General features: G+C 44.8%; 1 protein-coding gene across 1 annotated transcript; it reads left to right on the top strand.

The window, feature by feature from the left end:
- The first annotated feature begins 97 nt into the window (after nucleotides 1–97).
- On the top strand, nucleotides 98–7983 carry LOC311119084 (SH3 domain-binding protein 5-like). Its single transcript, XM_084193830.1, has 4 exons — nucleotides 98–220; nucleotides 1627–1788; nucleotides 6741–6914; nucleotides 7204–7983. Exons 2-4 carry the CDS (start codon nucleotides 1678–1680, stop codon nucleotides 7894–7896), a joined length of 978 nt encoding a protein of 325 aa, XP_084049956.1. The 5' UTR covers nucleotides 98–220; nucleotides 1627–1677; the 3' UTR covers nucleotides 7897–7983.
- Nucleotides 7984–12698: the final 4715 nt, after the last annotated feature.

Genomic DNA, 12698 nt, shown 5'->3' with positions numbered 1-12698 from the left:
GGTATACATTTAAGAAGTTATGGTATTATATCATTTACAGTACTGAGCTATGAGGTTAACTGGTGAATGTGTCTCTCTCTCTCTCCTTCAGGATGCTAGGTCCAGCTACAGGAGGATCCTCACTGACTCAGCCAGGAAGCTCAATGCTCAAGGCTCCCAGCTGGGCACCTGCATCGAGAAGGCCAGGCCCTACTACGAAGCCCGCAGGCTAGCCAAAGAGGTTGTGTGTGTGTGTGTGTTGTGTGTGTGTGTGTGTGGGGGGGGGGTTGTGCGTCTGACTGAATTTTTATATTATCTTTGGTTCGACAAAATATCAATTTAGTCAGCCAGCCTCTGTCAACCTACATTTACAAAACGTATTCCACACACATAAATGTGTAAAAACATTTTCATTAAGATGCAATATAAATTTAACCTCCTAAATTGCTCTCTTTAGGCGTAATAAAAGGGAGAAGCCTAATGAATCATCCTTATTGTTTACATAAAACATTTAACCCTTGGTGAAACCGGGCACGAGTGCCAGTCATGTTTAATCAGCGTTGTGAAGGGTAATTCCAAACTGTAATAGAACTAATGGAAATCGTTAGGATAACCATTAAGGATTTAATTGAAACCAATTAAGCAAATAAAGGATTGGAAATTTGACCTGGTTAGCAGCAACCAACCTCACGGCCAATGCTATGAAAACGTAGATGAGAAAAGTAGAAAGAAGCTGGGCGGTCTAATTTCCTAGATAATTTACCTTCATCGATGTCTATTCAGGAGACAACTAAGCACCTTTTTTGTCATTTTATTATTCTGTCCATAACACAGTTGCTTGTTTCGCCTGCCACACGTCTGACTTCTATTGAGCGAGTATGACACGGTTCCCTTGACGGTCACGAAAATTATAACGGGTGCTCAAAGTGAAGCCGTCATCAATCTTCGCCTGACGACCATAACATTTGGTCAACCTTGCGCGTCCATCCGGCCCAGCTCCCTTCTGCTGCTGCCTCTCTCAGGAGACCGGCTGTATCCTGCCCTGTGATTCTGAGTCACCTTGGTAACGTCCCAAAATGGCACCCTATTCCCTTTATAGTGCACTACTTTTGTCCCTGGTCAAAAGTAGTGCACTATATAGGGAATAGGGTGCCATTTCGGATGCGCACTTTGTCTCTAAGTGCCTCTCCCCTTCTCCCTAAACCAACATCGACAAATCTTCCCCCTCTCTGGCTTTGACATAATTCACCAACTAGCATGACCAGAATACGATCAGGACCAGCTATTTTTTCTGTTTCACTTCTCTATGATTTGTAGCTGTTGCTGCAGTCTTCTTGTTTTTATAGCTGGTGATGGGGAGACTTCCTGTTTTCCTCAGTGTCACCACAACTGTCTAACTCCTGATTTAGAGGCTAATCCTAACCTCCATTTAAATCACATTTTCACTTAGTCATGGATTGATGTCAATGGGAATTACATTTTAACTTTACTGTAAGGAAGGATTCACCCCTTAGTAATTGGTTCGTCGTACAATTGGTTGTGGTGATTAGTTATTGAACTACGTTTGGTTGTGTGGTGGCTGTTACTGAATTATGATTGGTTGTGTGGTCTCTTACACTGAACTATGATTGGTTGTTGTTTTCATAGGCCCAGCAGGAGACGCAGAAGGCAGCGTTGCGGTACGAGAGAGCCGTCTCCATGCATACGGCTGCCAGAGAGATGGTGTACGTGGCAGAGCAGGGCCTCCTGGCGGACAGGAACACTCTGGACCCCACCTGGCAGGAAATGCTCAACCACGCTACCTCCAAGGTACACAGAGAGAGGGGGGGGGGGGTCCTCCAAGGTACACAGAGAGGGGGGGGGGGTCCTCCAAGGTACAAGAGAGAGGGGGGGGTCCTCCAAGGTACACAGAGAGAGGGGGGGGGTCCTCCAGGTACACAGAGAGAGGGGGGGGGGTCTCCAAGGTACACAGAGAGAGGGGGGGGGTCCTCCAAGGTACACAGAGAGAGGGGGGGGGGGTCTCCAAGGCACAGGGAGAGGACAGGAATGTAGCTATGGTAGACCAGGGGCAGACCAGGGCCTGTATTCATAAGGCGTTTCAGAATAGGAGTGCTGATCTGATCTTTTATGAATACAGGCCTGGATATTCAACTCTGGTTCTGGTGGGCCAAAACACTGAATATTCTCCTTCTAATCAGGGACTCATTCAGACGTGGTACAGCAGGTGAGTGGTTTACTACCAGGTAGAAAAGAAAACCAGTAGTATTTCAACCCAAAGTCCAGGAGTTGATTATCTTTGTACTAGACAGTTAATACTTGTGGCTAAAGCTATATCTATGGTAGACAGTTAATAAGACAGAGGATGGGTTATGGCATAACTATGGTTCAATTTTGGTCCTGGAGGGCTGAAACACTTCTAGTTTTTATTCTCTCTTTCTAACCAGGCACTGATTCAGACCTGGTACAGAGATGTACAGTGACGTTAACTACCAGGTAGAAAATAAAACCAGCACTACCTCAACCCACCAGTCCTGGAGTTGATTATCGCTCCACTAGACAATGACCCAGGCCTGCAGTTGATTATCTCTGTACTAGACAATCACTAGCCCCCTACTAGTGGCTAAAGCTATATCTGTGGTAGACAGTGAATGATGGTGGAGGGATCCTGTGAGAACTATCAATTTCTTCATCCACAAGATTGTACTTGAATAAGGTCCAATGGAAATGTGAACGCATTAAGCCTCCTCATCATTCTGTAGTGGAGGTCTAAGGCTCCATCCCAAATGGTTCCCTATTCCCTATATAGTGCACTACTTTTGACCAGGGCCCATAGGTCAAAAGTAGTGCACTATATAGGGAATAGGGCACCATTTGGGTAAGTGTCAGATGGCCACAGCAGCTGTTTAGTATGTAGCCTGAGACGGCCAGCGTGGCGCAGGGGGACGGGCACTTAATCAATGATAATTAATTTGGACCAGTAATCTTATAAAGATCAAGGTTGGACGTCCTCATTCTCATGCAATGGAGCTCCGCTATTCTATTCTGCTATGGAAGTGACTCAAGTGTGCCACAGTGCACTTAACATGTATACAGTGGCTTGCGAAAGTGTTCAACCCCCTTGGCATTTTTCCTATTTTGTTGCCTTGCAACCTGGAAATAAAATGGATTTTTTTGGGGGTTTGTATCATTTCATTTACACAACATACCTACCACTTTGAAGATGCAAAATAATATTTTTGTGAAACAAACAAGAAATAAGACAAAAAAACAGAACTTGAGCGTGCATAACTATTCACCCCCAAAGTCAATACTTTGTAGAGCCATCTTTTGCAGCAATTACAACTGCAAGTCTCTTGGGGTATGTCTCTATAAGCTTGGCACATCTAGTCACTGGAATCTTTGCCCATTCTTCAAGGCAAAACTACTCCAGCTCCTTCAAGTTGGATGGGTTCCGCTGGTGTACAGCAATCTTTAAGTCATACCACAGATTCTCAATTGGATTGAGGTCTGGGCTTTGACTAGGCCATTCCAAGACATTTAAATGTTTTCCCCTTAAACCACTCAAGTGTTGTTTTAGCAGTATGCTTAGGGTCATTGTCCTGCTGGAAGGTGAACCTCCGTCCCAGTCTCAAATCTCTGGAAGACTGAAACAGGTTTCCCTCAAGAATTTCCCTGTATTTAGCGCCATCCATCATTCCTTCAATTCTGACCAGTTTCCCAGTCCCTGACGATGGAAAAACATCCCCACAGCATGATGCTGCCACCACCATGCTTCACTGGGGGGATGGTGTTCTCGGGGTGATGAGGTGTTGGGTTTGCGCCAGACATAGCGTTTTCCTTGATGGCCAAAAAGCTCAATTTTAGTCTCATCTGACCAGAGTACCTTCTTCCATATGTTTGGGGAGTCTCCCACATGCCTTTTGGCGAACACCAAACGTGTTTGCTTATTTTTTTCTTTAAGCAATGGCTTTTTTCTGGCCACTCTTCCGTAAAGCCCAGCTCTGTGGACTGTACGGCTTAAAGTGGTCCTATGGACTGATACTCCAATCTCCACTGTGGAGCTTTGCAGCTCCTTCAGGGTTATCTTTGGTCTCTTTGTTGCCTCTCTGATTAATGCCCTCCTTGCCTGGTCCGTGAGTTTTGGTGGGCGGCCCTCTCTTGGCAGGTTTGTTGTGGTGCCATATTCTTTCCATTTTTTAATAATGGATTTAATGGTGCTCAGTGGGATGTTCAAAGTTTCGGATATTTTTTTATAACCCAACCCTGATCTGTACTTCTCCACAACTTTGTCCTTGACCTGTTTGGAGAGCTCCTTGGACTTCATGGTGCCGCTTGCTTGCTGGTACCCCTTGCTTAGTGGTGTTGCAGACTCTGGGGCCTTTCAGAACAGGTGTATATATACTGAGATCATGTGACAGATCATGTGACACTTAGATTGCACACAGGTGGACTTTATTTAACTAATTATGTGACTTCTGAAGGTAATTGGTTGCACCAGATCTTATTTAGGGGCTTCAGAGCAAAGTAATTTTTTTCATTTCACTTCACCAAATAAAAATCCATTTAAATTCCAGGTTGTAATGCAACAAAATAGCAAAAACGCCAAGGGGGATGAATACTTTTGCAAGGCACTGTATCACCCTATTACTTTTATACACACACATGCACACACACACACACACACACACACACCCTCCCTCCCTCCCTCCCTCCCTCCCTCCCTCCCTCCCTCCCTCCCTCCCTCCCTCCCTCCCTCCCTGCCTCCCTCCCTCTGAGAGTCAGTCAGTCAGCCAACGTAAAACTAGATCAAAGTGCTTCTCTTACACAACACACCCGGCACTCCTCCTTTTGCAAGGCACTGTATATGCGATTGAAGAGAGGTGTTATCATCACCAAGTGTCAACCTAACAGTTGGTGATGCTGCTGATGGCTTAATGATGCTTTGATCCCCTCAGAGGGTGTGAGTGATACAGCGCCTTCGGAAAGTATTCAGACCCCTTGACCTTTGCCACGTTTTGTTACGTTACAGCCTTATTCTAAAATGGATTAAATTAAAATGTTCTTCAATCTACACACAATACCCCATAATGACAAAGCGAAAACAGGTTTTTAGAATGTTTGCAAATTTATACAAAATAAAAAACATTTTTACATACACATTTATTTACATAAGTATTCAGACCCTTTGCTATGAGACTATAAATTGAGCTCATGTGCATCCTGTTTCCATTGATCAGCCTTGAGATGTTTCTACAACTTGATTGGAGTCCACCTTTGCTAAATTCAATTGATTGGACATGATTTGGAAAGGCACACACCTGTCTATATAAGGTCCCACAGTTGACAGTGCAGGTCAGAGCAAAAACCAAGCCATGAGGTGGAAGGAATAGTCCGTAGAGCTCCGAGACAGGATTGTGTCGAGGATCTGGGGAAGGGTACCAAAAAATGTCTGCAGCATTGAAGGTCCCCAAGAACACAGTGGCCTCCATCATTCTTAAATGGAAGAAGTTTGGAACCACCAAGACTCTTCCTAGAGCTGGCCGCCCGGCCAAACTGAGCAATCGGGGGAGAAGGGCCTTGGTTAGGGAGGTGATCAAGAACCCGATGGTCACTCTGACAGAGCTCCAGAGTTCCTCTGTGGAGATAGGAGAACCTTCCAGAAGGACAACCATCTCTGCAGCACTCCACCAATCAGGCCTTTATGGCAGAGTGGCCAGACGGAAGCCACTCCTCAGTAAAAGGCACATGACATCCCGCTTGGACTCTCAGACTATGAGAAACAAGATTCTCTGGTCTGATGAAACCAAGATTGAACTCTTTGGCCTGAATGCCAAGCGTCACGTCTTGAGGAAACCTGGCACCATCCCTACGGTGAAGCATGGTGGTGGCAGTATCATGCGGTGGATATGTTTTTCAGTGGCAGGGACTGGGAGACTAGTCAGGATCGAGAGAAAGATGAGAGATTCTTGATGAAAACCTGCTCCAGAGTGCTCAGGACCTCAGACTGGGGCGAAGGTTCACCTTCCAACAGGACAAAGACCCTAAGCACACAGCCAAGACAATGCAGGAGTGGCTTCTCTCTCTCGGGACAAGTCTCTGAATGTCCTTGAGTGGCCCAGCCAGAGCCTGGACTTGAACCCGATCGAACATCTCTGGAGAGACCTAAAAATAGCTGTGCAGCGACACTCACCATCCAACCTGACAGAGCTTGAGGATCTGCAGAGAAAAATGGGAGAAACTCCCCAAATACAGGTGTGCCAAGCTTGTAGCATCATACCCAAGAAGACTCGAGGCTGTAATCGCTGCCAAAGGTGCTTCAACAAAGTACTGAGTAAAGGGTCTGAATACTTATGTAAATGTGATATTTCCGTTTTTTATTTATTTTAAATTTGCAAACATTTCTAAAAACCTGTTTTTGCTTTGTCATTATGGGGTATTGTGTGTAGATTGATGAGGGGGAAAAAACTATTTAATCCATTTTAGAATAAGGATGTAACGTAACAAAATGTGGAAAAAGTCAAGGGGTCTGAATACTTTCCGAATGCGCTGTATGTGTGAGGTGAAAATAAGGTATCCTGCTCTTGGTTGATTTTCTCCCTGTGAAAGTGCCAGTGTGTCGACGCTGGTGATTGATGTGGAAAGAGGCATCTACAGAGTGAGGCTGGCTCAGGGTGGGTTGATGTCCGTCATGACCCACGGCTGCTGATGGTGTGTGTGTGTGTGTGTGTGTGTGTGTGTGTGTGTGTGTGTGTGTTCCCCAGGTGAACGAGGCAGAGGAGGAGCGGCTGTGGAGTGAGCGGGAACACCAGCGGGTCACTCAGATGTGCCAGGAGGCAGAGCAACGCGTCCAGACCCTCCAGAAATCCCTGAAGAGAGTCATCGTCAAGTCCAAACCTTACTTTGAGCTCAAGGCTCAGTTCAACCACATACTAGAGGTGAGTAGCCTTGTCCCAGACAGAATGGCCCATAGTGCAGGAGTCTATATCTAAATGAATTCAAGAACTGAGTCCAACTATAAGCTGCGGTGTCCCTCGAGGTTCAGTGCTACAACCATTCCCGTTCTGATCTACATGCTCCCACTTGGCCAGATCTGACGTGTTTTCAGCAACACATGGCCTGCTACATTGGACGTGTACGCGTAACTTTTGCGGAGTGTGAGACGCTCCCATTAATTTCAACGACCAGGGCAGCTCTAGCTGACCATCTGCGTTTATTTCCTGTCAGGAGCACAAGGGGAAGGTGGTGCAGCTGGAAGAACGCGTTGCAAAGGTGAAGACCCGCTACTCCGTCGCCCTGCGCAACCTGGAGCAAATCAGCGAGCAGATCCATGCTCAGAGGGGGCGTGTCCGAGCCACCAGGGCCCGCCCCGTAGCCTGCGGTGGGCGGAGCTCCCCAGTGGGGGCGGAGGCTGAGGTCAGGGTTCAGGTTGGAGGAGCCTGTGGGGGAGGAGGAGGAGGAGGAGGAGGAGGAGGAGGAGGGGTGGGGTTGGAGGAGAACGACTGGGCTGATGGAGAGAAGACCAGGCAGTGGGTGGAGAGACACAGGGAGCAGGGCTGGGGCCACAGGGAGAGGGGTGAGGCAGGGTCAGACTCCATGTCTGTCGTCAGCCTCCAGACCATCGCCTCGGACCTGGAGAAGTGTGACTCGGTGGAGCACCTTGGGGATCTGAGTGACGTGAGCAGCCAGATGGGAGAGGACTGGGAGAGGGAGAGGGACCGGTCCCTGATAGCTGAGAACAGAGACAGGAACCCCAGGGCAGAGGAGAGAGTTGTGGGGGAGGTCAGGGAGGTCAGGGAGGTCAGGGAGGTGGTCATCCCCACTCCAAGGCAGGATAGATTGGAGGAGGTGAGGGGGGCGATAGGGAGAGAGAGACAGGAGAGCTTTGTCAAGCAGCACCACAGAAGTGTGAGTTTGTGAGACCAGAAGAAGAATGGACTGGACTGGTGAGTGATGATGAGGGAATTATGAAATAATGTCAGATATGAAATCAGAAGTGAGAGATTTAAAAAAAAAAGAGATGGAGATTGTAGAAGTTGTCATTGTGGTATTGAAATGTAGAACACTGACACTGATTGAAACTGAGGGTGAGTCCTGAATGGCACCCTATTCCCTATATAGTGCACTACTTTTGACCTGGGCCCACAGCCTGCATCATTGTTACACTGCAGAAGGGGGTGGCTGAGAGAGAGAGAGAGAGAGAGAGAGAGAGATCAGTGACTACACCGCATGACAAATCCACTGAGGCCAAGCTAGTCTAAATACAGTGATAACATAGGGCATACTCTTCCTCTACTGACTGTTTCACATGCGGGACAGATTTAAGCAGCAAAGCTTATTTTATGAATGCTATTTTTATATTCACTTTAGTCCCTGAATGAACACCTTTGTGCTTTCTCCGTATTGATTGAATTACCACAGAATGAGTTGCTCATCCTCGGAAATTAATGTAAGCAAAACTGCTCTCTCTCCCTCTTGAGTAGAAATACAAAAGGAATATGATTATCATATTTTAAACACCTTAGGATAAGAAGTTAATTTAAAAAACAACAACATTTGTATTTCTTTTTTTTAGACCTATTTTATTGTTTTTATCCTAGTAGAATGTTCTGGAAATGTTCCCAGCACCTAGAGGGCCGACGTCCCGTAGACACCAGACTGTAGAGAATGTCTCTGTCACATTGACCTAACACTTCCACAGCGTTTTTCTCTCTGACCTTACACAATCCCTGTTTTCTGTTAGCAAGAAATGTTGTCAACTAGCCTGATATTACACAAGGGGTTACGTCCAAAATTGCACCCTATTCCATATGTAGTGCACTACTTTTGAACAGGGACAAGAGTTTAACGTGCAAATACCCCCTAATGTCTATGATGACATTTTTAGTAATCAAGGAATCCCAATTCTAACCATGAATTACTTAATTTCTTAACTGTCTTCCTTGAATAGTGAGACTATTTAGTGAAGTTTTAAAAAATTGTTTTAGATTGAAATACTTTGCCAGTGTTTTACCGAAGTTAACACTGTTGAAACATTAACTTGCATTTCAACTGCAGTTAACACCACTAAATAGTTTTTTTAGTTATTGGGTGCAACACCTGCGTATTCTACAGAGCAGCATTATTTTTGTAAGAAGGGTTTCCACTTCCTGGGGTCATTTGACCAGTTTCTTCACTTGTTCATTTTGTACCTGTTGACAGGCACCTTTCCTTGAATTTCTTGATGTCACCAGACAGTGACACTAGATCACTACACTAGAGACACACAAATAGGGAGGGAGAGGGAGGGATGACAGTGAGGGAAGAAAGATATGGTAAAGTAATGGTATTTACTGTTAATGTACATTTCATGTTGTTTTGTTCATGCAGACTTGTGCCATTGATTTGAATCTTTTGACTGTTTAAAGTTGATTTGCACATGATGACAGTACTTGTGGAGTTTTGTTTTTCCCTTTTCACACTCCTTACCCCTTTACCCAACCATCGTTCGTTCACCCTTGTTACCTGGCTGTTCCCCCACTCTTCATCACAGAGATTTGATTATGGGTTAGTACTTGTGGTGTTCTGTTTTTCACTTCAATTTATTTATGTATTATTATTCACCTATTTATTTTCCCACTCCTTACCTCTTCACCCACCCATCCTTCAGTTCATCCTTGTTACCTGGCTGTTCCCGTCTCTTAACCTGGTCAAAATCATCCTTGTTACCTGGCTGTTCCCTTCTCTTAACCTGGTCAATATCATCCTTGTTACCTGGCTGTTCCCTTCTCTTAACGTAGTAAATATCATCCTTGTTACCTGGCTGTTCCCTTCTCTTAACCTGGTCAATATCATCCTTGTTACCTGGCTGTTCCCTTCTCTTAACCTGGTCAATATCATCCTTGTTACCTGGCTGTTCCCTTCTCTTAACCTGGTCAATATCATCCTCGTTACTTGGCTGTTCCCTTCTCTTAACCTGGTCAATATCATCCTTGTTACCTGGCTGTTCCCTTCTCTTAACGTAGTCAATATCATCCTTGTTACCTGGCTGTTCCCTTCTCTTAACCTGGTCAATATCATCCTTGTTACCTGGCTGTTCCCTTCTCTTAATGTAGTCAATATCATCCTTGTTACCTGGCTGTTCCCTTCTCTTAACGTAGTCAATATCATCCTTGTTACCTGGCTGTTCCCTTCTCTTAACCTGGTCAATATCATCCTTGTTACCTGGCTGTTCCCTTCTCTTAACCTGGTCAATATCATCCTCGTTACTTGGCTGTTCCCTTCTCTTAACCTGGTCAATATCATCCTTGTTACTTGGCTGTTCCCTTCTCTTAACGTAGTCAATATCACATTTGCTGCTTCCCACAATGTTCCCACTACCCCCACTCCATCCGCTGATAAATGCTGACTTGGGATCAGTGGTCAGTTTGTGGGTTAGGTCCCAAATTGCACCCTATTCCCTAGATAGTGCACTAGGGCCCATAAGGCTCTGGTCAAAAGTAGTGCACTATGTAGGGAATAGGGTGTGTGACGTATTAATGGAAGGTCTTCACATTTGCCTGCTCCACTTGAAAACATGTTTTTATTTGTTCATGTATATGGGGTGTATCCCAAATACAGTAGTACTATATTCCCTACATAGTACAGTACTTATGTCAAAAGAAGTACACTATATAGGGAATAGGGTGCCATTTTTAAAGTGTAGTGGATGTATAATAATGCTAATGATGATATGAATGTTAATTTATTAATCATGTACATGGTAATTTCTGGAATATGATGCAGTTACAACTATTAAACTTTGATTTAACATTATGTTGCGTCTGTAGAGTTTTAGATATTGCCTACACTGCTAGAAGGCTTCTATGGAATGGGGTGTTCGTCTTGGTAAAGTCAAATAGCCCAAAATACAAAAAGGTGATGGTCTTTCCCAAAAAGGCTGCATACCTATTCATTGAAAAGTTTTTTTTTTTGTTTCAGTCTTGTTTTTTGTGTTTATTTCATTTGCAGATCCTTGTAACCCCATTGTCATAAGCAGTTGCCACTGTTGCATTGCATAAGAGTGTTATCAATATTAGTTTTCCACTCTCCAGTACATGTTAACATTTTACTTTCTGTATAATTGTACAACCATCCCTGGAGGCAGAGTTATTGGACCATGATATTATGTGCAGGTGGGCCTCTGTTGTAATCTGAGAGAAACACAGGGTTGAAATAACACAACACCCATGATAACAGCATCCTATACAGTGAGGGAAAAAAGTATTTGATCCCCTGCTGATTTTGTACGTTTGCCCACTGACAAAAACATGATCAGTCTATAATTTTAATGGTAGGTTTATTTGAACAGTGTGAGACAGAATAACAACAAAGAAATCCAGAAAAACGCATGTCAAAAATGTTATAACTTGATTTGCATTTTAATGAGGGAAATAAGCATTTGACCCCTCTGCAAAACATGACTTAGTACTTGGTGGCAAAACCCTTGTTGGCAATCACAGAGGTCAGACAGAGGTCAGTCAACTCCAACCTTCAGCTCCCTCCACAGATTGATGCGGTAAAGTTGTCCTGTCCCCTTAGCAGAAAAACACCCCCCAAGCATAATGTTTCCACCTCCATGTTTGACGGTGGGGATGGTGTTCTTGGGGTCATAGGCAGCATTCCTCCTCCTCCAAACACCGCGAGTTGAGTTGATGCCAAAGAGCTCGATTTTGGTCTCATCTGACCACAACACTTTCACCCAGTTCTCCTCTGAATCATTCAGATGTTCATTGGCAAACTTCAGACGGCCCTGTATATGTGCTTTCTTGAGCAGGGGGACCTTGCGGGCGCTGCAGGATTTCAGTCCTTCACGGCGTAGTGTGTTACCATTTGTTTTCTTGGTGACTATGGTCCCAGCTGCCTTGAGATCATTGACAAGATCCTCCCGTGTAGTTCTGGGCTGATTCCTCACCGTTCTCATGATCATTGCAACTCCACGAGGTGAGATCTTGCATGGAGCCCCAGGCCGAGGGAGATTGACAGTTCTTTTGTGTTTCTTCCATTTGCGAATAATCGCACCAACTGTTGTCACCTTCTCACCAAGCTGCTTGGCGATGGTCTTGTAGCCCATTCCAGCCTTGTGTAGATCTACAATCTTGTCCCTGACATCCTTGGAGAGCTCTTTGGTCTTGGCCATGGTGGAGAGTTTGGAATCTGATTGATTGATTGCTTCTGTGGACAGGTGTCTTTTATACAGGTAACAAACTGAGATTAGGAGCACTCCCTTTAAGAGTGTGCTCCTAATCTCAGCTCGTTACCTGTATAAAAGACACCTGGGAGCCAGAAATCTTTCTGATTGAGAGGGGGTCAAATACTTATTTCCCTCATTAAAATGCAAATCAAGTTATAACATTTTTGACATGCGTTTTTCTGGATTTTTTTGTTGTTATTCTGTCTCTCACTGTTCAAATAAACCTACCATTAAAATTATAGACTGATCATGTCTTTGTCAGTGGGCAAACGTACAAAATCAGCAGGGGATCAAATACTTTTTTCCCTCACTGTATGGTAGGTCTGTCTACTCTGTGATACTGAATATCAATGAGATATGTTGAGTCCCAAATGGCATCCTATTAGATTTTAGTCATTTAGCAGACGCTCTTATCCAGAGCGACTTACAGGAGCAATTAGGGTTAAGTGCCTTGCTCAAGGGCACATTGACAGATTTTTCACCTAGTCGGCTCGGGGATTAGAACCAGCGA

Source organism: Coregonus lavaretus, assembly GCF_964263955.1.
Source record: "Coregonus lavaretus genome assembly, contig: HAP1_SCAFFOLD_5434, whole genome shotgun sequence".
NCBI classification, from domain to species: Eukaryota; Metazoa; Chordata; class Actinopteri; order Salmoniformes; family Salmonidae; genus Coregonus; species Coregonus lavaretus.
This window is presented reverse-complemented; position numbering and strand designations above follow the sequence as displayed.

What these genes read in the sequence shown, in the direction of transcription:
- LOC311119084 (XM_084193830.1), top strand. Translation starts at nt 1,678, where the DNA reads ATGCATACGGCTGCCAGAGAGATGGTGTACGTGGCAGAGCAGGGCCTC. An exon ending in TCAACCACGCTACCTCCAAG is followed by an intron (nt 1,789 to 6,740) that starts GTACACAGAGAG and finishes TGTGTTCCCCAG; the next exon opens with GTGAACGAGGCAGAGGAGGA. An exon ending in AGTTCAACCACATACTAGAG is followed by an intron (nt 6,915 to 7,203) that starts GTGAGTAGCCTT and finishes ATTTCCTGTCAG; the next exon opens with GAGCACAAGGGGAAGGTGGT.